Raw genomic sequence first — 25,637 nt, 5'->3', positions numbered from 1 at the left:
TGATGTTTCTTTACCTCAACTGATATTTCTCTGTTTCTCCTTCACTTCATGTGTCTTACAAGAGCAATCATCATTTATTGTAGATGTACAAATGAGGTTCTGTTTCTGTTATGTGTTCTAAAACTAGATATCATGATCATAATCAATCAGGAAATCACTGATTATTCTCTTTTATATCACTGAGATTCTGGTCAAACAAATTTATTTACATAATAAAGGATTTTTTTTAAAGAATGAACAAAGTATTTTCTTCTTGTCTTCATTTCAGGGTACCAAACAAAGCTGATGGAGAAAATGTGAAACTGATACAAGAGTGTTAAAGAGGCAGTTTTCCCTCCTTTGAATGAGTCGAGTCTTGTTTCCTGTCCGTTACCCACAACTCATTTCGGCCATGCAGCCTTCATCAGTTCATCAGAAGTTTCAGCTAGTTGCAATCTGCAATCCTCACTGCTATTTGCCACTAAATCCCCTTAAATCTCACACACCGAACCTTTAAAGGCATAAATTTAATGTGTAGTCTGCATTTCAAAATATAACTCACCATGCATTACATACTCTACTGCATATGAACTTTTAAAACATGTATTTCAGAGTGAAGAAACAAGGTGTTTTCAGTTTCTCTGGCTGAATAAAACTCTATTACAGTTAAAGTGAGGTGGAGCTATGCAGGGAGTTACATGTGCCCAAACTATATGAACCAATGAGAATGTGTCATCCAAAAAATCAAACGTCTTAGTGTTTTTGCTCTGAATGAATGAATGAATGAATGAATGAATGGATGAATGGATGAGGAAGGAGTGAACTTTCTTAAGAAATAGGAAGAAGTTCAGTAATTATTAGATTTTAAATATTTTTAGCCCTCAGGATTTCATCAGTGGCATTCATAACTTCATCAGGAACAAATTCTTTCAGTCTGACATGAGCTAAAATGTTAAGGCTCGACTATTAGCAATTTCATCGGTTTGTCATGTTGTAAACAATAATTTTCTTGATGGTAGTTATTGGACTTAGTCATATATATAAACCCAGCATATAGCAATTAAAAATGCCTTTCACTCAAGTCAGGTATAGTTTAGGCAGGTTTTTAAAATGTGCCATCTTTGGCGCCCCCTACTGTTAACACTGGGGGACAGCAGACACATCATCCATCCATCCATTTTCTAACCTCTTGAGGGTCGCGGGGGGGCTGGAGCCTATCCCAGCTGACATTGGGCAAGAGGCAGGGTACACCCTGGACAGGTCGCCAGACTATCGCAGGGCTGACACATAGAGACAGACAACCATTCACGCTCACATTCACACTTACAGGCAATTTCAGGATCAGGATCAGGATAAACTTTATTGTCCCTTGCGGGAAATTTGTTGTAGACAGTCGTGCTACATAAGCTGCAAACAACATAACAATTAAACAGACTCACAAAAATGTCAGATAATAACAAAAAAGGAAGGTCAGCAGTCGCAATGTCACAGTGTTACACAGTATTGCACATTTCCCGGGGAATTGCACCAAAATGATGCTATTACATCAAGAATCATTAGCACCATAAGTAGTCAACAAGAAAAGTGCTAAAGTGCTATCAAAGATCCCACCAGCAAATAAATAGTCGGATTAAAACAAGTTTACAATAATATAAAATCAATAAAGAAGAAACAGAACAGCAAGATAAAAGAAACTGAATAAAATCAAGATAAAAATTAGATACTAACCAGATAAAACCAAGGCACAAGATAAAAATTAGATACTAACCAGATAAAACCAAGGCACATATAAGACCAGAATAAAATTTAGGTGACTGTTTTGTTTAGAAGGGTGATGGACGTTGGGAGGAAGGAGAGCTTATAGCGATTAGTTTTATGTTTGCTTGCTCTGTAATGTCTCCCCGAAGGTAACAACTCATATTCAGAGTGAACGATGTGAGAAGAGTCTTTAAGGATTTTTTGAGCCTGATTTACAGTGACTCTCTTGAATACAGTCTGAAGGGAAGAGTAGTTTTTTTTGTCCAATCATCTTCATTGCAGATTTGATCAGTTTCTCTATCTTCGATTTGTTCTGAATGGAAAGAGTGCCGAACCAGGCAACAAGACCGTATCTGATGAGACATGTCTCCATAGCTAATTTAGAGTCACCAATTAACCTATCCCCAATCTGCATGTCTGGGAGGAAGCCGGAGTACCCGGAGAAAACCCACGCTGACACGGGGAGAACATGCAAACTCCCCACAGAAGGGCTCCCACACCCGGGATCGAACCATGAACCTGAACCCTCTTGCTGTGAGGCGACAGTGCTAACCACCACACCACCGTGCCGCCCAGTACCACAACTGACCTATGGCTCCAGTCACTCAGACAAACTATCAACATTCACTGACCGGCGCTATGGCAGGTGTCACAGTACACGGCATTTCGCAGGAGGGAATTGATGATTTTGGGGACATAATCAGATGTCATTGAGAAGTAACCAAAAGCGCCTAAACTATGCATTGGAGGGATGTATTAATCATTTTATTGTTGAGAAGGTCGATGAAAAGCTTAAATTACAAGCCAAAATTTACTGGTCACAGTGTACGCTTGTGACCCACATCTCGTTGCCGTCGCCATCAAAGACAACAAGTTAAAGTGCCACTGAAGTTAAGGTTTTTGGCTCAGAATATGAGAAAAGGATAACGGCCTTTTTACCATCTTTACCAAGAGTGTCTCTCCGTTAGTTTGGTGCTACAGTATTTACAATGAATCATTCAGCATAACGTTTGCCAACCTTTGTTATCTCTGCAATTACAGATAAATTAATGAAGCTAAGCTCCAGAAGTTAACGTTAGCTTAACTAGAGCCCCATGGACAACAGCTAACAATGATGTACGATCACCAAAGTACAAAAACTAGAACAAAATAGGCTAATGAACTCCCAGCAAACAAGGTGACATGATGAACAACGCAGCTAGGAGCTAACGTTAGGCTAACTTTAGCTAACGTTAGCTAGAGATGTTAAAGATAACTTTATATTTCTTTCCAGCAAAGTAACAATATGTTGCCTCAAACACGATGTTGACTTACCTTAGAACAGATGTAGACATCGTTGTTAATCTTATTCACGTTGAGTTGATGTTGTGGTCTAATGTTACCGCACAACTTTATCCAAAGGAGACACTTTTCTCGGTTGAGATGTGGTTTAAAGTGTAAAAAGTACACCTCGTCGCCCAGCCTCTCAGGATACCTTGTGTGGGAGTTGCATGTACCCCATGCACACCGTTTGACCATTTTAAACTTCAAATCTCAAAGCTCATAAAACCGAATGAAACTGACTTTCTGTAATGCATTTCAATGGATATCCAGGCAGAGAATCTCTGAGTGTATAATGGGAATAGCTATACGCACTGTGATTGGCTCATCGCGTTTGAGGGCGGGACTTAGCCATAGGTCAATTACTTATCACCAACTTTAAAATACATTTCTCAACTTCTGCTGCTCAAACACTAACCACTTTAACAAAAGGTCCGTGCATATATAATGTAACATTGAACCACTCTGTGTAAACAAATGAATGTTTTATCATTGGAGCCTTCAGTATATTTAATTTTAGCACTTTCATACTTTAACTGAAGGACATCAGTCTCTCCTGTAGTGATATTCCATTAGGCTCTAAAATATTTGAGCACTTCCTCTTCTAAACTGTTGTCAGGACAAACCTGCAGTGAACAAACCTCTCATGACAGACAGCCACACGGGTCAGACCTCCACTGCCACCTACTGGTACAAGAAGTTAAGTTCATTCACAGTTCTGCATCTTTATTCACACTTTCACCAAACCAGCACGCCTAATGTTAAAGGCATCAAACCCTTGGTCCTTACAGTTACAGAAGAGCCTCTGGCAGCATCAGCATGAACAAGCTCCCTCCGTGTAGAAGTAAATTTACATCATCATCATCCACGTACACAGACATGCACGCAAAAAAGACCATATCCTCTCCTAACAAGTAACATGTATCACATCTACAAATGCATCTCTGCACCACATCAGCCTCCCATCTTTTACTGTCCTCTGCAAAGCTGAGTTGACAATATTTTAAATGTCTAACGACATTCGAGCGTCACGTTGGATGTTGTGTTGTTTTGCAGACATTGGGTTTTCCTCTTCATACCTTACAGCTGAATGTTATTCTACGTCAAGATGACCTTGGCATAAGATGTTGGATTTTGGTTATTTAACAATACAACATAAACTAACTAAATATCAATGTCATCTGTCATCAGTATTCTATGTCAAATTGAAGTTGGCAAGAGACATGCCCTGGCCAGTGACGTCTAACAGCACTGATGGCCAGCTGGGAGCAATTGCTTGGGGCCCTCTGAGCTAGAAAGGCTTTTTAAAATGAAAAAAAGACAGTAGCAAAATAAAATTTGACCTTCTTAAACAAAAACTGACAACACTTTGTGTCATTTTTGCCATCAAATAGTGACAAAACCAATATAGGCACAGTGACAGGTGAAACTGACATTTTAGGTAGGCCAAGTAAGTAATTTCCTGTCCCCTATAAAACAAGCACTCTGAGGATTCATTTGAACACGTTACAATGAGGGTGGCCCCCCACACAAAATCCTGCTTTGGGCCCCAAAAAGTCTGGGGCCGGCCCTGATCCTCTGCTTAATGTAATGCTTGTCTCACTGCATGAATATTATGTCATGTCTGTTTGTGTTAAATCACCTGTTGTGTTTTCTTTTGCCTCACCAATTTAAAAAAGCCTTAACTTCCCTCATAGTGAACACACAGCAGCTGGCCCACAGCAAACGAAACACCATCGTCAGGTGCATCATGAGTATTTATTTGAACTTTATTAAGTCCATATTCATCCAAACTATTCACATGACAGCACTCTGCTTACTCTGCAATAGTTTGCTTTGGGTGAAAGTGCATTATAAGCGTACATTTTCATTACCTGAACATCAGGATCTTCCATTAACTCCACAAATGAAAAAGTAACTCTTATTCTCTTGGATCTCAAACATGCTGTTACAAATTATTATTTTCAGGTGGCTCAGTTTTTCTTCTCTTCTCTTCACCACACAGAGGACAAATTAATAACCATGGCTCATAACTCAATTAATTTAATGATAAGAGTTGCGTTATGCATTGTGGTCTGCAGACTTCAGCGCTTCCTGGCATTGTAAAGGTGTGTTGGGTAGTCTTCTAGCGCCACCCGGTGATAAATCTTCATTTTGCTTTAAATACAAAACACAACCCCAATTCATGAGAACTCTCTTCCTCGGTTTTTGGTACATTTAAATTTTCTGCTTATTAAAACAAACTTGATTCCACTTTATGTATTATCATCTAAGCAACAGACCTTTCTGCATTTAAAAAAATATATTATTATAATGTTAATTAAAGGGAGTCTCACTAGTCAAGATCTCTTTTGCAAGTGAGCCCCTGAGTATAGCAAGTGAAATAGACCAGACAAAAGACACACAAGCATCAGAAACAATCGCACACATCCCTGCAAGATCCAAAATTACACATTCAAAACCATCCTATGGGCTGAACGTTCAAGCTTTTAAAGGTACAGTATGCAGGAATTGTTAGGTACTGTTAGTAAACAGTGAAAGCCAACCTCAGATTTACTTGTTAAGGAACAAGCTTTGTCTGCTTGGCTTTTTGCCTCTCTGTTTTTGCTTCCTCTTGAATGCGTGCTGCTTAAAGAAACCTGGTCACTACCTTTTTATAAAGCCCCGATCTCCTCTGTGTGCTGAGCCAAGGAACGTCCTGAACACAGCAAAAGAAAGAAAGAAGAGAAGCAGAAAGTACCAGCAGAGGGTGGAGTCTCTGCAGATAAATATCCCACCACACACTTCTAGTGGGTCATAGGTGATGCCTGAGAGGGATTAGTTTTCTGAATCTATACATTGTTTTGTTGTTGTTTTTTGGAAAAATCCTGCACTGTGTACCTTCAATGTCCTCTAACGTTTGTTCCATTTATATAGTGCAAAGTACTGAAAGACAGTATTCCCAAGTTCAGTATTTACCAACCTAATTTGAAAAGGGATTTGATGTACCGACCTATTCTGAGTCTCACATCCTCAGATACCAACACTGTGTCATGACCCTGACCTGGGAATGACCACAGGTTGGATATACTTTGGACGTTTTAGTCAGATACATTTGTAAACAAGTAATAGTGTGCAGTTTGTCTGCTTTTTCATATAACACAATAGATTAGTGTGACCTTCTCTGTTGTATGAAGCAGTGAAGTCCAGGCTCTGAATGGTGATCACTGTCAGGCCATTTTCTGTTCAGTGTATATTTATAAAGCTAAGATCACGCCAATGCATAGGCCTACTTCTTAAATACAATATTTAAAGTTTGCCAAAGTGCTAAGATACTGTCACTCCAGTATCTTACCAAGTCGACCCCTATGACCTGGGTAGTTTTGCCTTCAACCAAGAGAGTAGGTTTCGTTTCAGTTTTGGGGAGGGACACATGAAACGGAGGGTTTTGTGGTCCTCCTCGAGAAATTTTTTAGCATTGAACATGCACTTCCTGGATTCTCGTAATTTTTTAAAGCAACAATTTGTGCCTTTTCTGCTTGAATTTATCATGTAATTGTCTAGATAACTATGTGCCACCTTTAGAGCATCAATTCACTGGATTTCTAGGGACGAGTGACTGTAAATGTTCTTCTATCTTTGCATGAAACATTGCAGGTGATAAAGCAGAAACTTGAGAAGTAAAACCAGCAACTCACAAATGTTGTCTTATATTTTATTGTGATGGGGAGTCATAAAAATGGAGCAAAACTAAAATAAAAACAATACAAAAAGACAGTGGATTTACAAAGGGTGAGGACAGAACAAACGATATGCAGCCTTCGACAGTACAATGGAACAAGTTGGCACAGAACAGAAAACAGGGTGGCGGAACGATTCTAAATTTGGCTTCGAAATAAAAAGGGAGGCTTCATAACAAGATCCTTCGTTAAAACGGCGACGACTCATGCTTTTAAAATCACAGAGTTTTAGAATTCAGTAGCTTCATAACGACGCAAAGAGCGGATGCACATGTAACAGTTTCTATTTCTCACTTCATTCCTGTCTTTTTTCTTTTTTTCTAGCTTAAAACAGAAGTCATGTTTACAGAATACATGTTTTATCTTTTTATGGGTTTTTTTTTGTTAAACAAACGTCAGCTCCCAGAACCACATTTTGGGTTGTTGGTTGTAGTTTTTTTTTGTTTGTCTTGAGATTATTTTTCATACTAAAATATATTATTGTATCAATTCAAACTACAGTAATGTACACTACAATGTGTAATAAATAACCATTAAAGAAAATATAAAAATAAGACACATAAATATAAAAAAGTCTTCTAAAAACTAAACAGGTACATTTTTTTTAATCTGTGAAAAGGGTTCTAATACTGCCATTGTTGAAAAAACATACAGAGGACACACATTAAAAACCAAAACAAAAATAGTACAGACTAATATCATAAACACTGTTCGGTAAAACCAACTGAAAACACTTTGATAGAGACCACATTCACTAACGTTTGTTACCTGAAGTGCGGGACAGCTTGCCACAATTTTTCCTTATTTTTTTTTATAAACTGATAACAAGTGCACAAGTTTGGCTAAATTTACTGTAAAATCCTTCTGTCTCCATTTTCCTTAAAATCGACTGATTTTGTGTATTTTCATTTCTTCCAGAGCCACCCAGGTGGAGCAGAGCGTCAAACTGGAGCTGGATAATATTCCCTGCATTTTTTAGCATTGAATATTATTATTATATTTCATTGTGCCTTAACAGAACATTTTCTGTTTTTCGCACTTATGTAAACATTTTTAAAACTCGGACTTGTGACATGAAGTCAAACATGCTGACTCCAATTTTAGAAACAACAGTGGGAAAGTGATTATCACAACTTAACAAGGCATTTCACATCCACAGGTAGGCTCAGTCTGGACTAGGACTGCAACTAACGATTATTTTCATTGTTGATTATATTCTCAATTAATTAATCAGTTGTTTAATCTATAAAATGTCAGAAAATGGGAAACACTGATCAACATTTTTTTACCAAAGCCCAAGATGACGTCCTCAAATGTCTTATTTTGTCTTTAACCAAAGGTTGAATGTCGTAGATGAGTAATGAATCCAGAAAATATTCACTTTTAATTTTGACTTTTTTCTCTTGGAAGTAATTTTTTGTCGATAATTAAAGTAGCTGCCGATAAATTTAACTATCGCTAGATCGCTTAATCGTTGCACCTCTAGTACCGTATATATTCGTCAGTGGTTCTCGCACATTTCTCTGCCTCAAAGCACTTTACTTTTAAACTAAAATGTTTTAACTATTTGAATATTTTGGGCACTATTGAGCAACTAGGACTGTGAGGAAGGCCATAACTGAAAACTATTCCTCAATAGCAAATGTTAATGTCTTTAAAAGTCAAAAATATGCAACAATAGGTGTCAGGACCAGAAGCATATATTTTTTAAAAGATATACTTTGTAGAGCAGCAAAATAAGCTGCAGCTTTTTCGATAACTGATAATAAATTTGCCAAACATTAATTTTATTTGCCGCTTTTCTTTTTTTATATATAATTTTGGACTGAATGTCTTTGAGTGTGAGATAGCTGTTCAGCTGAGGGCGTGATCGTGGGCTCTGGGAAATTATAACAGGCCATCTTTACTATTTTCTGTTATGTAACAGACTAAATAATCAATGAGTGGAAAAATAGTCATCAGATTAGATAATACTGTGTTTCCCAGCTTTCATGTGTGGTTTAAATCATTCTATAGGCCTTGAAGTTTTATTTGATGGGAAGTTTCTTTCAGTTATTGTGACAAATTAGCTGTACTGTGCAAGTGGACAAGCATTAGTCAATATGGGTCTTGTGTAAGTAACAGAGGGACATAATACTGGCTACATGTGTGAAGAAGAAATGAGAACACTGTTCAATGGCACTTTTAACAGCACACAGGTCTTGCATAAGGCTGGAGGCATTGGGGTGGAGCAGGGAACAGCCCTGTTCCTTCACGTACAGTATGACTTCATATATATATATAAGCTAATAACACTGAAACACTGACTCGGAACTAAAGTCGACCAAAATAAGGAGAAGCTTAGTAAGAATGGGCGCACGTGTTTTTGGATCCACAGCTGAGCCGGGCGAGGTGGAGTCTGCTTTTGCATCTTCACCTGGAGACTCCACCCATACAGGCTACGCCGGGTTGCGAAACATTGGCGCCTGATGCTGGCTTTAAGGTTGTGACTCCACCTTCCCTGATAGGACAAATTTGGTTATGGCGTACAGAAGCCACCATCTCATCCCGGACTCCCCTTCCCGCCCACAACCCTCCCCAAGAATACTTTGTTTTCCTTAAGGCTAACAGTCAAACTGAAAACAAAAGTAATGCTAGCTAGCAAAGACTAACACTAACACGAACAACATCTCGCTAGCTAGTGTAGGTATTATAACACTGAAGGGCATACAATGCATGAGGCATGTATCCATAGGTAAACCAGGAATACTGTAGTGCAGAGGTTTTTGTTCGTAGAACTCAATAAAATACTGATTTAGGAAACTTCATTGGCAATAAAAAGGTATAGAAATCTTTATCATCTTTACAGGTTAAAATGTTTCAAACAAGAACAGGATTAGTAACACTGACCAAATTAAAACAAACAATAAAACAACCTAGTATGTCTCAGTAACAAGTCTAACAAGTCGATGGGTGAGTTCTGCTTTAAAATCTGTACTTCTATAAACAATTTTTAACACTGATATTTCATTTCCACAAGAAAAAAAAGTCACTGTTTTGTTTTTTTTTCTTTTTTCAAGTTCAGGCACACCTGGGTTTTTGTACACAGTAGTGGACCGTTAAGATCAGGCAACCGCCGAACTTTCTTCACTTCTCTGCGGTTTTGTCTTAATTGACTTGACTTCATTGACCGAGGCATTTGAGCTGTCCCGAAGAGATTTTCCATCCTTTATTTGGCGTTTGTCACCATGTCCTCTGTGGGTTCAGCGCCCTCTGACCCCTCCCTGATGCTTTTGTCCGTATTTGCTTCACAGTCTGCCATTTCCTCTGCACGCGCACTTGCTGCTTCCTCCTTGTCTTCAGGTGGTTCCTCCATCTCTTCTTCTTGCATGTGATCATCCCCCAGCTCCACCTCCACCACATCACAAGCGAACTCGTCTTCCACCTTGTCTCCGTCTGCCTCTTCCTCCCCTGTCATGTCTTCCTCATCGTCATCCTCAAAGTTACCTTCGTAGATCTCGCACTCGCCATCGTCCACCTGCACGACCCGGATGTCGTCCATGCACATGGCCTCATCGTCCTCTTCTTCGCTCTCCCTCTCGTCTGAGTCCAGTTGAGAGCGCGGGGTCGTGGTCCGACTGTCCGACTGCGGGCCAGCGCCGGGGCTGCCGAGCTCCGACTGAGCCCTGCGTGGCCCTGAGCCAGAGCTAGGGCTCAACCCGTCCTTCTTGCAGTAGGAGTAGCGGTGGTTCATGTGCTGGGAGTATGAACCAGAGTGAGAGAAACGCTTGCCACATTTATCACACTGGTAGGGTTTCTCACCGGAGTGCAGCCTCGAGTGTTCGATCAGGTGATGTTTGTGTTTAAAGGCCTTCTTGCAGATGCTGCACTCATGGGGCCGTTTTCCTGAAGATGATAAAACAAAGAGTCAGACAGGGAAATAACACAAACTCAACTGACGCAGTCCGATTTAAGTAGCAGAATAATAACTACAACTGATAATTGTAGGGGAGGAAAGGTGTTATTAAAGATTTCTGAAATACTGAAGTGAAGTGCAAGTACCTAAAAATGTTCATTTTGTTAAATGTATGTATTTAACTGTGCTGAATGTAATTCTTAAAAATGATAACTGCCTTCTTCCCAGGTCGTCATATACAGATGCTTTGGGCTGGGAGTCAGATCAAACCACCAACCCAAAGCGTTGGTATCTGACATCCTGGGAATGATGTCCAATAAATGACTGATAGGATAAGCTCAAATTTATTAAGACTTCACTTTAGTCGTCTTTTCTTTTCCCCTACACATTATTTGAGTGTTTTTAAAGGTGAAACAATGACTTAGTTGACTGACAGAAATTTAACTGGCAACTATTTCGATAATAAATCAATCCCTTAAGTAATTTTTCAAGCAGAAATGCCAAGAATTGCCTAGCTCTAGCTTAAAATTACGACGATTTACTGCTTTTCTTTGTTTTAAGTGACAATAAACTGTAATCTTCTGGTTTTGGGATGATGGCCATATGAAATAATTCATTTCATATCATCCTCTGAGGCTCTTGGGGAAATTGTGACGAGCATTTTACACAATTTTCAGACATTTCAAAGGCCAAACTAATTACTAATCGATATTTAGCATTACTTATATATAAAATAAGTGACAGGGGTTTAAGAGCTTTAAGTCAAAAAAGTTGGAGCCACTGCTCTAAGGTAACTAACTATGCCTTTGAAATAAAATCAAATGATGAAAATAATAATGAAATGATTTCCAGTTACTCCCTGAAAGCACCAGTCTCCATCTTTACTCAGTTGAAAACAGGTATACAAAGTTGTTTTAAAGTTTGTAAATTTCGAAATCTCGTCTGGCAAAGTAATTGCTGACTCATCGGTACATTAAAAAAAAAATGCCCCTGATGACTCTATAAACAGGCAGTACCTGTGAATTTGTGTCTGTTGTTTGTGTTTAGGTGGATGATGTCAGGGCTGAACCATCACACCAGTGCACAGTAGTGCAGCACACAGCTAACTACTAACAGACCTTAATAAAACCACATTCAGTGCGATACCATTTGGAGCTTCAGGGAAAATATCCACTTAATTCACCTCAAGAGTCTCATCTTTATAGATACTGATGTCAACTCTTTCTGAGCTGGTGCATTTACAGGCCAGCTGTCCCATAAAAGTTACACTCACACTACGTATAACACATTTAATAAGAGATGATGTCATTTGTAAAGTCATGGCCTTGAGAACTAGACCTACCTTTTAGCAAAAAAGGAAATCTGAAACCCTGCTGAATAAAATAAATTAGACTTATTTAAATTATAAGCCACAGCTTTGACTTGTAGAGCACACCTGTGTGTTCATATTTGTGCCTGAGCAGGGAGCTGCCCTTCTGGAAGACTTTGGAGCAAAGGTCACAGGGGTAGACACCGTTTTCCAGCCGTCGCTTCTTCATCAGTGCGGCTGAGTCGGAGTCGTTCTGCTCCTCCACTGTGGAGACGCCGTCGGAGCTGCTGTCCGGCCTCTTCTCCTGTTGCTAATGGGAGTGAAAGACATTTATCAATGTGGTAAAACAGTTTAATGCTACGCGTCAGGCGGAGGCAATCATCAGGCAGTGATCGCTTTCTGAGAGGTCTTGATGGTGAATGTTAATGTGTTCCTTTGATGGAGTTGTTGAGCTGCTCTGTGGTCAGAGTAGTGGTAGAACACATAAGAGAAATCAAAATGGAGAAAATATATTCTGGCAATCTTAATGTTTAGCACTACCAACCTTATGGCCGTTCAGTACGACAGTCTTTGCTCCAGTGGCGTTGCCGGCTGTAGTGGCGTAGGTGTAGGTGAGCTGGGGGATGAGGATGGTGCGCTTCGTTGAGGTGTTGAGGGCACCCAGACAGCCCACCGTGCCCTGACCAGCGATGGCCACCAATGTGGGCAGCTGTGCAGCAGTTACGATGTTGACAGGTCTTCCGGTCTGAGGCGTGGTGACGTAGATGGTTCGACCCCCCAGCTGCTCCTTCCTCAGGCAGGTCAGGTTCAGGGGCTGCTCCTGCTGCTTGGCAGGAGGCGTGGTCCTTGCCAACGCCGCTGCTATGTCTTTAGGAAGGGAGAGGTCAAGCGGCTCGGCCTGGGAGTCTGGAGCATCTGGGTCCTCTGGCTCGCTTTTCACGATGACGAGGTCCCCGGTGCTGACGCCGAGTGATGAAGAGTCTGACGGGGAAGTGCTGCCAGATTCTGATGAGGCTTTGTGTGATGTTTCCTGGGAGCTGTCTTCCTCTGCATCTCCGTTCTGATTCGACACGTCCTCTGAACTGGACTTTGTAGTTTCAGTCTTTTTGGAAACTGCAGTAGCAGCGCTGCCGCATTTGCCCACATTTTTCCCAGAGTTCATCTTGGCAAACCACTTTCTGACCACATCCACTGGAATACTGACAGACTCTGAGATCTTTGCCAGCTCTTCCTCGCTGGGGTTGGCATTGGAGGCAAAGTAAGTCTTGAGGAGTGAGAGGAGGTCGTCCACAGGTGGCTCTTCCAGCGTCACCCCCGCCTCGCTTAGCAGGGCAGCGAAGGAGGGGTCTAAAGCGGCGGAGTCAACAGCCTCCCCATTGGCTGCTTTGCGGTGCTGGAGGAGGTGTAACGCCTCCAGGTTGTCGGGACAGTCATCGCATAGTAAACACGTACTGGTGCTGCTGACTTTTGGCATCTGAGCTGTTTGGGCGACTGGAGTTCTAACAGTTTCCATTTCTGTCTGCGTGGCTGCCTCTGTCTCCATGTCTGTGATGGCCACTGATTCTGGCTCTGTCTTTACAATAGAGAGGTCAGCCACCTCTGGGGTCAGGGGTTTATCTGTCTTGGTGGGGGTGGGGGCTGCAGCAGTGGTGACAGTGGGAGGGGGAGCTGGATTGTTTTTGGCAACAAGTGGTGCAGGCTGGGTGGTGGCAGTGGTGGCAGCTGCAGGGCTAATGCTGTAGTTGATGATGATCTTTGTGGTGCCGTCGTGGTCCACAAAGGCGGGAAGGCTGATGATCTGCTGCTGGGGCTGCTGGACTACAATTCCCTGCTTCCCCTGCGTCACCACCCCATTAGCTGTACCCAGCACCTGCCGGAGCACGTTTCCGTCCATCGCCACTTTAAGCACGTTCTGCAAGTCATTCAAGTTGATGCTGATGGGTGACATGAGGCCGACTGTTGGTACGACCATAGCCACACCCTGGGGCAGGGTCGCAGCTGGAACAACAGCTGGCTGTGCCGTGCCTCCGTTGACCACTCCGTTGGCACCGGCTGATGTTGCCGTTGCCGCCATCGCAGGCTTGCACTCGTATTCCACAGGTTCAGATTTGATCTGGGTGACGGGGAGCTGCTCCTGGAGGGGCTTGCTTTCAGTCTTCTCTTTAAGGACCACGCGGGCGGGAGCAATTACGACCGGCGTGGTCTGGGTGGTAGGTGGGGGTTTGATCGACGTTGGAGGGACGCCATTGGGGGGTGCTGCACCCACGCACTTCTTACTGCTGATGTGGGAGCTGTAGGAGCCTGAGTGGGAGAATCGCTTCTTGCAGTTTGAGCATTCATACGGTTTCTCACCTAAGAGGGGGACACAGAGGAAAAACAAAGTGTTAAAGGGGCAGTTCAATCACATCTTCAATTAGGATAGGCTTAATTAAAAATGTTTCTGACTTCTCTTCTTTGTAAGTTGAAGTTGTCAGTGGGAATGGGTATGGAACCTTTTTTGATACTGACAAAAAATGTGTCTGTAGCACAGAGTATGACAAACTAATTAAGTACCAAATATCTCTTAAAGTGTATAGGTAAACTTAATCTAAGGTAATGAAAACATAATGACTGTTATTTTCAAGAGATTATAAACTAATGAAAATATAAGAATAACATATTATTTCTGCCAGTAGATGTCTCTAAATCCTACACACTGGACCTTTAAGTGTCTGGTCAGATTTTCTGTCTTGTTTAAGTGGAAAAATGTTTTGCTTTTACTTAAAATTATGAACTAAATGTTGATTGCACGGTGTGACAGCTACAGTATTTAATGTTTAGATTGGTTCCCTGTAAGCCTCAATTTTCCAATGCAATTCTGTCTGGGATTGGGTACCATCTGCCGGGAAAATACAGCACAAAGGCAGAGAGAGGATAGCGCTTTTGTTTGCCCAGGTAACTTTCCCCAGCGGCGGAAATGGCTGCACAACCGCATTAACTGTGTAAACTGAGGTTGCTGCAATGCTCTGAGGAAAACGCAACGCGACAACCAAGTGAAAACAAAACTTTTCTTGACAATATACTGCTGCACAAGTCAACAACACAACAAAATCCCGATGCCCATGCACCGAGCACTGTTTGTATACACACAAAGTAGGACTCCCGTCTTGCAGGCATCAGTTGTCCTGTGCACACGGTGCAGCAAGCGGCCCGCTAGTTTCACGGCAGCGTCGGGAATATCACGGTCCCGCCTTGTCTGGGTCACGATCAGGATGCATTTCTTTGTGTTTCGCTGCGATGTTAACCTCAGTCTCAGCGCGTCCATCGTGTTGCAAAGAGACCGTGTGATTGAGAGGAGGGTGGTGGGAGCGGTAGTTAATGCGGCGCAGCCTTTAGCTTAGCGTGCAGCCCTGCTCGCTTCCCCCCAGCCGCCGCCGCCGCCGCCTCTGGTGTCTCCCTCCTGGGACAGAAGCCAAACCTGATCCCGGTGATGTGACGCTCTCCGCAGGTAGACCGGTGGATCTGCCGGCAGTCAAACACGAGGTGGTTGCATGCAGTGGTGCCTCCTATGAGATCATGGCAGCTGTGTGCCTAGACTTTACGGTCTAAAAACGAGCAACACAAACAGAAACACACAACTTTTCGGTAGCAGCCGCTACGTCCATGCGGTTACCTGCTGTCGCATTCATGTGGTGTCGGAACAATCGGAAATATGAGTTTCCCACTGGAGAGATTCACGGGAACGCCCCCTCAGGTCGGAACAACAACTATAGAGCTGCTGCATTCACGTGATCCTCGGATGTTCCCATTTCCCCTGTTGGGAAGTCGTTCTTTTGACTTTGTAGACAAGTCAAAGACAACATGAACAACATGAACGCTACATAGAAGATGTGTTGTGTTTCATTACTCAGAGCGTTTAACGTCCCGGTGAAGATTCATGTTGTTATCAAAGCATGGTGAAACAGTTTGAAATGTCCCACACTTACTGCTGCACCATAACATTCCCTACAACCACTGAAATGTGTCTTAATCCTTGCTATCAGCGTTGGTGTTAATATATAACTTTTCTAACTGGTCTAGGTCACGCTACATGGACAATTACTAACAGTCACAACATAATACCATATTACAAGCTACATATTAGCACAAAGTAATATGTAATACGTGAACTATTCTCCCAGGCCTGTGGTTAATTAATGTTGGTGTGTGTGTGTACAGCACTTTGAGTTTACATGTAATGAAATGTGCTATATAAATTTAATTGCCATTAATAAAAGTTTCACATCAACCATGCAATTACTTTTGTCAGCCATGTTTCTGCGTGATATGACATCTACTCGGCAAGTCGTGTACCACTGAACTGTACATGTACACTGTACTTGAGGGGGCATTCATGTGAATTTTCCCAGTGGGGAACTCATTTTTACGATTATTCTGACACCACATGAATGCATGGACTGTAACAGCTGAGAAAGGTGGTAAAAATTTTGGTACAAGACCTGCTGGCTATGACGTCATGAATGCAGAAACACAATAAACAGAGTAAATGTTTGTTGATGGTGAGTTCACATTATTGCATATCAGTTTGTGCTAACACGTAATTTGTATGGTATTAGGGTGTAAACCGTTAGCTGCTGTCCAAGAAGAATGACCTAGATTGGTTACAAAATGTAGTTATTAGCTATAACTGCAATAACAAGTCAGATAAAGCAATACTTTAGTGATTTCAGGAAACGTACTGGTGCAGAAAAAGCTACTTAAGTGTTGTTTAAATGCTCTGAGCAGTAAAAAAACATCCTCTTTGTAGCATATATATTGTTTCCACGTAACGACTTAAAAGCTCATCAACATATCAAAGTCGGAAGAACGACTTCTCAACTGTGTGAATGGGACCATCAGCTGTTCTGACAATAACACCACTCAACAGTAGGGGGAGAAAAGTTCTGTTTTCAATTCAGTCTTTGATTACATAGTTCCAGATTTTAATCAAAATAGGCCTTGTTAAGATCTTGTACTAATGTTTGCGTTTGTACAATTTATCATTTAAGAACTTCTTCTTATGGCTTTTTTTATGAAATGAAAAAAAATGTGATTAGTAGAATTCTACTATACTTCTCGAAATAAAGTATCGAAATATGTTTTGTATTGTGATCATATACCAAAACTCAGGTGTTGTACTCTAGTATTAAAATATTTTAACCCATACCTGAGCCATAGTTGCCATTTTCAGTGAAATTCAGTCGCCAGTCATCCCTTATTTTGTATTTTAAAAGACAACTTAAATTCAAAATTAACCAAAGAGCCCAAAATCCATCCACCCATCCATTTTCTAACCGCTTATCCTCGTGAGGGTCGCGGGGAGGCTGGTACCTATCCCAGCTGACATTGGGCGAGAGGCAGGGTACACCCTGGACAGGTCGCCAGACTATCACAGGGCTGACACATAGAGACAGACAACCATTCACGCTCACATTCACATTTAGAGTCACCAATTAACCTAGCCCCAATCTGCATGTCTTTGGACCAGAGAGAACCCACGCTGACACGGGGAGAACATGCAAAACCACACAGCAGGGCTCCCACGCCTGGGATCAAACCGGGAACCCTCTTGCTGTGAGGCAACAGTGCTAACCACCACACCACTGTGCCGCCCCAGAGCCCACAATATTTTGGAAAACCTTACATAACAGAGCAGAATGATTTGATTAAATGATTAAAATTCTCATGCCAAAACAAGCAGAGCCATAATGAGCTTATGATGAGTGTGTAGATTTGATGATGACTATAAATCACCTGCACACACAGTGATTACAGATATTAAATAAGCGCTACAAAACAGGAGTGGCCTGGGGTTTTGAACAAAAGATTGGACTACCAGGGTGTGGTCTGTGTGTGTGTGTGTGAGTGAATGAGTGAGAGCAGCGGTTGTCACGGCAACAGCTCACCGCTGTGAATGCGCAGGTGCTCCTTCAGGTGGTGCTTGTATTTGAAGGCCTTGGAACATTCGGTACACTTGAACTTGCGGGTCCCACCTGTTGCTGCTGATCCAACTGTGGACTGGGAAACGTGACGCTGAGACAGACAAAGAAATACAAGGAAAGAATGAACAATGAGGAAGGTGACGAGAAGCTGCAGAATAATGTGGCCATAAACACAAATAAGTAAGAGGTGTTAGTTTTTCTATTGCTAGCATGAGCTGTTCAGTATTCATGGAAGCCAAGTATCAAATATAAAGCTTTGACCTTTTTAAAAAAACAAAGTAAAGATTTCCATTTTTTCCCATTTTACTGTAGGTCAAAGGGTTAAAAGGAACATTGATTATCTATGCAGAGGTTTTAGTTTATGACTGAATCTGCAGATTGCAAAGCTGCATGTTGATTTTGAATGGATAATAAATCACAGTGCATGAAAGCAGACCCAGAAGTCGATGAATTTGTCAGGTGACCAGCACTTACAAAAACAAAAACCCACTTCAGGTTAAACACAACTAATTGTAGACTGCTGGTCTGCCGTAATCTGAATTAACATCAAATACAAAAAACAAACCATAATATTAGACTTAAATTACACAAACTCAATATAGTAAGACTTTTCAAGCCTTGAAACGATCTATCTTTTTTGATATTGTAATATTTCTTTAATATTTGAGACACAAAAGTTCTGTAAAACAGTTATGGTCACTGCTTCATCAGGAATGATTTGACCCTGTGCTTGACACATCCCACACCAGCCCACAGTTTACAACCTGTCACAGAGGCTCTGATGTTACCTGCTCCCTGGTGCCCCTGTGGTGGCTCATGTGCCTCTCCAGCTGCGAGCGGTAGGTGAAGGTGTAGCTGCAGTGCGAGCAGCTGTAGTTGTCCTCGCTGGTCTCGTGGCGATACTTGATGTGCTCCTTAAGCGAGGCGTTGCGCTTGTAGCCCCGGGAGCAGTAGGGGCAAGTGTGCAACTGGGAGAAGGAGTCTGGTGTGCCTGTGACAGGGGGGAGGTACATGGAGGACGATGCTTAAATTCTACCATCTTTCATCCGACTTACTCACTTGTAGTGCCTGACTGTCCCATATAATGATAGGCAGAGTGTATTTTGTGTTGTTGCCACCACACCAGCCTGGAATCACTAGTTTTATTACAGGTTTACATCTCTCACAGTATTGCTGTGAGTTGGTGTATAAATGTTACCGTTTTCATCAGCGCCTCCGGTCTCTGCCGGACTCTGCTCATCCTCAGGGGCTTCAGGATAGATGACGGCGGTGTCTCCCTGCTGGAGAATCTCATCCACTAGAGTATCCTCTTCCTCTTCTGAAACGCACTCCTCCTTCACTAAAAACACACACACAAACAAGGTTTCAGATCTAAGCGGGTTGATGGACTTATTGATCAGTGATGAAAAATATCCATCTAACTGATGCTGTAGATATTTACAAAACTGTCTGTGTTGCACAGACTGAATCAGCAGCTGAATATGATGTTGTTTCACAGCAGCACCACTAGAGAGCGCCACAGGGATTCTTAATAATTCCATTTGATGGGTTCGTCCTCTATTAAACCTATTTATATTTGTAAAATCAAAGCCTGGAGAGCACAAATTTCTAAAACACTTCAGAATAACATTTTTGGACCTTGGCTCTGAGGAACGGTTTCTAATGTTATTTTTTTAAATTCCACCTACCATATTGTCCATGTTATAAAAGTATTGTTTATAATATCATCATCATGGAGCTGTGAGAAAATATGGATGAAGTCACAAGAACAGAGTAAACATTTAGATTCAGGAGTCGATTTTAAAACTCGTACAAGAGAAGCCAAAACTCATCTTAAGGGCACAAGTAGTCACTGAACTTTCTCCGATTCAAAGATGAGACAGGTGAAAGGAACATCAACTAAAACCACTCCAATGATTCAGCTGTTGTGACTTGTCTCGACCCCATTTTTGTACAAAACCAAGTGCAAACGATTTCAAAACAACACAAGGAAATATCCCACTAAAACCACAGCTTGTTCCCCTGACCTTTTCAAGTGCAAAATTACTTAGTAGGCTAAGGTTAAAAGAAAAATTCCAAAACTGCTGGTCATGTAATAGCTGCACTGTGCAGAGAGCCATGACCTCTCTGATATTCACTGAGAAACCTTCCATCCTGCTGATACTGTAATGTTTTCTTTCCAAAAAGCAGAGATAAAAACCAACTTCAATTTATAACTTGTATACAGCGACAGTCAGCTTATCTGATCGGGTGAACTCTCCTGATGATGTCTGAGTTCACATGGAACAGCTGGCTGCTGTAATAGAAACTGCATGTGTTTTCCTGTAACTATAAGGAGCCTTATTAGACGGCTGGACTTCATTCTAATGTGACAGTGAGGAGGAAAGTGAAACAGCAGTATGACACAGTCAGTTTTCACCCAATACTTCCTCTCATTAAACACAGTATTTAAATTAAGCTCAAGTAAGAGACTCTCACACTCTCACTGACATGAACGCATAAGGTCGCAAACTCATATAAAAGTGTTATCACCAACCACAAGCTTAATGTCTGAGCTTTTTCAACAGCGACTGTGCGCAATAAGACACAAACACGTTTGGCATACAGGCTGTTATTACTTGCCATGACATTACAGTGATATTTGGATGTTTACAGAGCAGAGAGGGAGGGCAGGCTTTTATCACATTTACCTTTTGTACAATCAATGTGTAAAATTGATCATATCAAGATCAGCGATGGCTTGCGTTTAATCACTGATACAAGCAACAGATAAATAAGAAAGGTCAAAGTGGCCGAAGAGAAAAAAGAAAAAAAAAAAAAGAAAATGTCAGTGTAGGATCACAGGCTTTATTCTGAAAATAAACTGCAGCTGTAAGACTAAAGACTGTGAAGCATTCTTAGTGTGTCTCTTATTTTGTACGTCCATACAAGATTACAGTTTAACTGGATAGCCCTACTCTGATATCAACTTTAAGATTTTAGTTGACACAATGGTAGATAAACAGTCTATAAAGGGTTAATGCCTGTATTAAAGCAACTTAGTACTACAGATTAGGGACAGATTTTTCAAACAGTGGGCAAAATCAAGGCAGCAAAGGCTGAGACATCTTGATACGTATGTCTCGTTTCCACGCAGTTTTGTTTTGAGTCTGTATTTCCGTATAGTTTACGGAGTGTGCCCCTAGTGTTCAACGCAAGGAAATGCATCTCTTTACTGATGAATAAAAACGTTACTGCAGAAATGGCAGAAAAAGTAACTTTTGTTTATTTATTTGTTAATTTTGCTGTCCAATCTTGTGCAATATGCACATGGAGCAGTACACAGACAAAAAAGTACCACTAATGTGTGGCAACAAAGAAGTGAGGAGGTTGGCCTGTCGGGTGTGTAGCCAGTTTTGTCAAATATGCTGTTAAAAGACGTTTGACCCACTATGCATTCTCTCTATGTTACACAGCTAGCATGCTACCAGTGTTAGCTAGCTAAATATGCCGTTGAACTTTTCATTAAGAAAAAATGTATAATCAGAGCTAAACATTCAGCAATCTGTCAGCTGATTTGTTTTATGCTAACTTCCTGTGGCACAGTGCATATGGTACGTCCGAAATCTACCGCAGGAGTTCAGTTTTTTCAGTGTACTCGAGGCAAATTCTGGACTGGAAAAAAAAACTGAAGGAGTTTTGAAACACATTGGAGATCACAGAGGTTCTAATAGAAATGAAAAGACGTCCGGTCGACTCGCATATGTGCACAGATCTATGCGGGAACATAGCTCCAAAAACATACATTTCCCATGATACAACTAGATAGCATCTTTTATTCAACACCCCACCTCTCAGGTTTAAAGGCAAGTAAGGCAAGAACCAAGGCAACATGATTTTGTCTTTGTAATGTAGTAGCAAGATTTATTTGTCTCACAGCTGTTTTGCTTTTCTCCGTGCGTCTTCTTATCATATTCATTTGCTGTTTATTCTCTTGTTTTTGTCTCAAAATATTTTGCTCTTGCTTGTAAAGCACCTAGTAACATTGTTTTGAAAGGTGCTGTATAAATAAATGTTCTTCCCATTCTTATCACAAGCAGAGTCCACGTCACTAATTGGTCTGAACAGCATTTCATCACTTGTAGCCGATGATGTCTGTCACCTTGTTAAAGCTCTGCTGTTGCCTTATATAATAATCTGTCTAAAAACAGTGGTAAAGTATCTGGGGCAGACACGTTACCTCACTTTCTGCGTGTAAAAACATTGATAAGAACAAGCAGTGAAGTAAAACTGCGACCAGCGTTGCCATGGAGATCGGGCATTTGAAATGCAGGCAGGACCGGTGCCAAAGGCCACGCCTCTTCCTGCTGAGCCTTGTCAGGGACAGGTGCAGCTGTGTGTGTGTGTGTGTGTGTGTGTGTGTGTGTGTGCGTGGGTGTGTGTGTGTGTATGTGTGTGTGTGTTCATAAAGAAGAGGCGGGACCAGGCCAAGCCCTGTTAAGCTTCGTTTTAAACACACAGATCTCTGCTTCCCATGATCTCATCCAAAAGCTTTCCAAGTCTCGCTTTCTCCCTCTGAGACACACTCATCTAACTTTCATCATGCTTCTCTCTCTCTTTACTCATCCCTCAGTGTCTTATTACCTCCTTCCTTCTCTCCCTTACCTTACTTGTTTGTCACTTCTCTACTCTTTGTCCTCATCTCTGCCTTTTTTTTTTTTTTTTGCCGTTTCTCTCCTTCTCTCCAGTCTCTCCCAGAATACGTCCACACTAACAGCGCGTCTGCACCGCAGCAGCTTCAGTGCTCCGTCTGGGTCTACACAAAATGTGTTCTGGCACAGCACTGAGTGTGCGTGAGCCAGCTAAATTGAAAAAGCACCCTTTTCTCTCTGTTTTAGCCTCCGCACTGAGCCAGCATATTTGACACCTACAAAGAAAAAGCTTTTTGACAGTGAATCAATCAGAAAAGTTAAGAGGACAGCTTTCTCACGACCCTCTGTAATCACTCCCTTTGAATGTTGATAGAGCTGATCACACACTGCAGGTGTTGTCAACCTGCATGTAGTGTAGGTTGACTTGGTTGCACTTTTAGTGATCATAAAACTGACTGACTGATGTTTCACCGCAGCAGAACGAAGGTTTGACCAGCTACAGAATCACCTAGTGTGTCTCATTCCTTACAGGTATTAAAGGCTGCAACTTATGATTATTTTCATATTGATAAATCTTTTGGTCTTTGAAATGTTCAAAAAACATACTGAACATTTTTCCTATAGCCGCAGGTGACGTCTTCACATTGTTGTTTTTGTTTGACCCACAGATATTCAGTTTACAATCACACAAACAGTGATGTTGCTAGGTGCAGGTCCTGCGTCCTGAAATCATAGACACAGTGGTGTGTCTTCACTTCATGTGACAGAAACCACCAGGAGTGAAACTAATGTTATTCTTACTGTCATATTGTCTGTGACGTGTCTGCTTTTGTGCCAGCGTTCTGCACAGATCTGACACCTGCCCCCCCATCGCCCACCCTAATCCCTGCCACCCTGCTGCCTGGAAATGGCGGCGGTGTCTGAGGCGTGGCACAAGGGTCCCTGGGGACTACCAGTAGACAATAACCTTATTTTTAAGGTTCATAAAATACAACTAAATTTAAGGATTATGTAAGATATTACTAGACATTCCTGCAATCTTACGTCACATCTGCTGTGACATTAGATGCTGTATTCACTCATGTCAGTGCTTTACCATCCAGGGGACACGCCCTATTTTTTCCCCTGATAATGCTACACTGTGATAACGTGACTGGACCACTGATCAATACTGTACTGACTCATGTCGCTGATGGCCCGATGATGCAACCTGACCAGGGGGACATGTTGGGTTGAAAAAATATTTTCACTGGAGGCCGCCATTTCCTACCACCTGCCACCATAGTCTCAATGAGTGAAATGAAAAAATGAAAAACTCCTCTCAAAACAAAAGAGAAAAAGTCTATTTCTCAAAATTTATACAGTAGCTTTTTGATTTTTTTTTATAGAGTATCACAATCATATATCACATTTGATTCACTTGATAGTGAGTAGATGATTTTGGTCCTCTCTGTACTCAACGCCAGATCTGACATTTGCATAATGTTTTGTACATGGACAGTGTATAAAGATATATACTGTATAGCCAGGTGTCGATGGATTTTGTAAACAAAGCTTTAAGATTTGGGTTTTTATTTGTTTAATTTTCAGATACAGTGGTGTAGTGGTAGTTGATGAGGTGGGTGTACTACTAAGTGGACAGGCAGGTTAGAGTGGAGGAAGTGGGTATACTCTCCTATATATTACAATGGCTTTTTGGCTGATAGGTGGGTATACTGGAAATGGACAGAAAAAGAAGTGGGCATACCCCGTATACCTGAGTATACCCTCCACTACACCACTGCAGTTTTCATCATACATAAACATATCATAATTAAAACAACAAAACATCAAACACAAGTTTAACACTACAATGTAATAATGTTTGCCATCAGAAAATCAGAAGTAGGCTGAAGAAGACGAGATTGTAGTTGTTGTTTTCCTTCTGATGTGTGGTTTTCAAAATGATTCAGGTTTGGTATGGATGTAATCTCACTTGTTCCATCTTCCTCTACACCCTCCTCTGTCCTCCTGTCTTTTGCTAACTTTCCTTCCCTTCATCACTCTTTTACCCTTCCGTCCTAACCCCCACTCCTTACCAGGCATTTCTCTTTCCTCTCTCCGTTTTCATCTCTAACTTTCCCTCCATCTGTCTCTGTACCTTCATCTTTTCTTTCAATCCTCTCCTTTGCCTTTCTTAGATTCTGCCCCTCACCTCCGTCCTTGTTTGCCTCATTTCCCTCCATCACCACCCCCCCCCCTCCCCCTTCACTGATACACCTCTCTGCATATTTTCCCACCACACTCTACAATTACACTTAATGCCTCGCAAAAAGCTACGCAGTAATGACAACCAGAACCCTGCAACACACACGTGTGGGATATCAGAATGGAATGAAAACAGGAAATCATGTGGTGCACACACACACACGCACACGCACACATACACACTCAATGGGACATATTTGCACAAACTGGCTCACACACATATTATTCACGAGCACAAGCACCCGCTACACAGAGCACTGCACTCGTATACCTTGCCAGAACCTGTCACTGTGAGTCCGTGGTGAATTTATAAGGTAGGATGGATTGGAGCTGCAGTGCGGCCCAGACTGCAGGGGGAGTAGCAGACACTAATCTCTCACCAGAGGACCAATTCAACACCAGCTGCTCTCCCTGCTTTCTCCTCTTGCCTCAGACAGGGAGGAAAGAAAGGAGCGAAAGTCAGACAATCCAAAAATATCACGCGAAGCCTTTGAAGGGTTCCCAACGTGGCTCTGCAGCCCTGCAACATTTCATGACTTTTCCATGACTTCCCTCCAACACTGTCGGAGCTCGCACACACACTAAGGACGTTACTCCTTCCTGGACTGTTAATGTTTTTCTAAAGGAGTGAGACGGCTGGTTTTTACTGCAGGTGCAGCTGTAAAACAACAGGTAATGCGATGAACGCGTGACTCAAGTCAAATACATTATAGCACAGTCTTATACCAGGACCTCAAAGAAGTGATCCGATTTCCTCAACTTCCCTGTCCAGACTACACCTTTATAAATTCAGCATGTTGCTCTGTATATTATGTAGTT

General features: G+C 41.7%; 1 protein-coding gene and 1 long non-coding RNA gene across 4 annotated transcripts in view; both read right to left on the bottom strand.

The window, feature by feature from the left end:
• Window positions 1-214, bottom strand: part of LOC126382518 (uncharacterized) — a 78,801-nt gene extending 78,587 nt beyond the window's left edge. Inside the window, exon 1 of the long non-coding RNA XR_007569067.1 lies at window positions 15-214. This is a non-coding gene — a long non-coding RNA (uncharacterized LOC126382518). The remainder of the gene's footprint in view (window positions 1-14) is intronic.
• Window positions 215-6,743: 6,529 nt separating this feature from the next.
• The window catches only part of LOC126382509 (zinc finger E-box-binding homeobox 1-like), a 76,338-nt gene continuing 57,444 nt past the window's right edge, over window positions 6,744-25,637 (bottom strand). For 2 of the 3 annotated variants that reach the window (XM_050032408.1, XM_050032409.1), the window contains exons 3-8: window positions 19,139-19,279; window positions 18,729-18,931; window positions 17,905-18,031; window positions 12,525-14,332; window positions 12,107-12,290; window positions 6,744-10,661 (exon numbers count right to left, since the gene is read on the bottom strand). In XM_050032408.1, the coding sequence (XP_049888365.1) occupies window positions 9,985-10,661; window positions 12,107-12,290; window positions 12,525-14,332; window positions 17,905-18,031; window positions 18,729-18,931; window positions 19,139-19,279 (3,140 nt within the window). In that variant the 3' untranslated portion in view covers window positions 6,744-9,984. Of the gene's footprint in view, window positions 10,662-12,106; window positions 12,291-12,524; window positions 14,333-15,109; window positions 16,780-17,904; window positions 18,032-18,728; window positions 18,932-19,138; window positions 19,280-25,637 lie in introns of those variants that run through there. The other variant, XM_050032410.1, reaches the window with a different exon arrangement.

Source organism: Epinephelus moara, chromosome 21 (assembly GCF_006386435.1).
Source record: "Epinephelus moara isolate mb chromosome 21, YSFRI_EMoa_1.0, whole genome shotgun sequence".
NCBI classification, from domain to species: Eukaryota; Metazoa; Chordata; class Actinopteri; order Perciformes; family Serranidae; genus Epinephelus; species Epinephelus moara.
The sequence above is the reverse complement of the archived record's forward strand: the minus strand, read 5'-3'. Positions and strand labels throughout refer to the sequence as shown.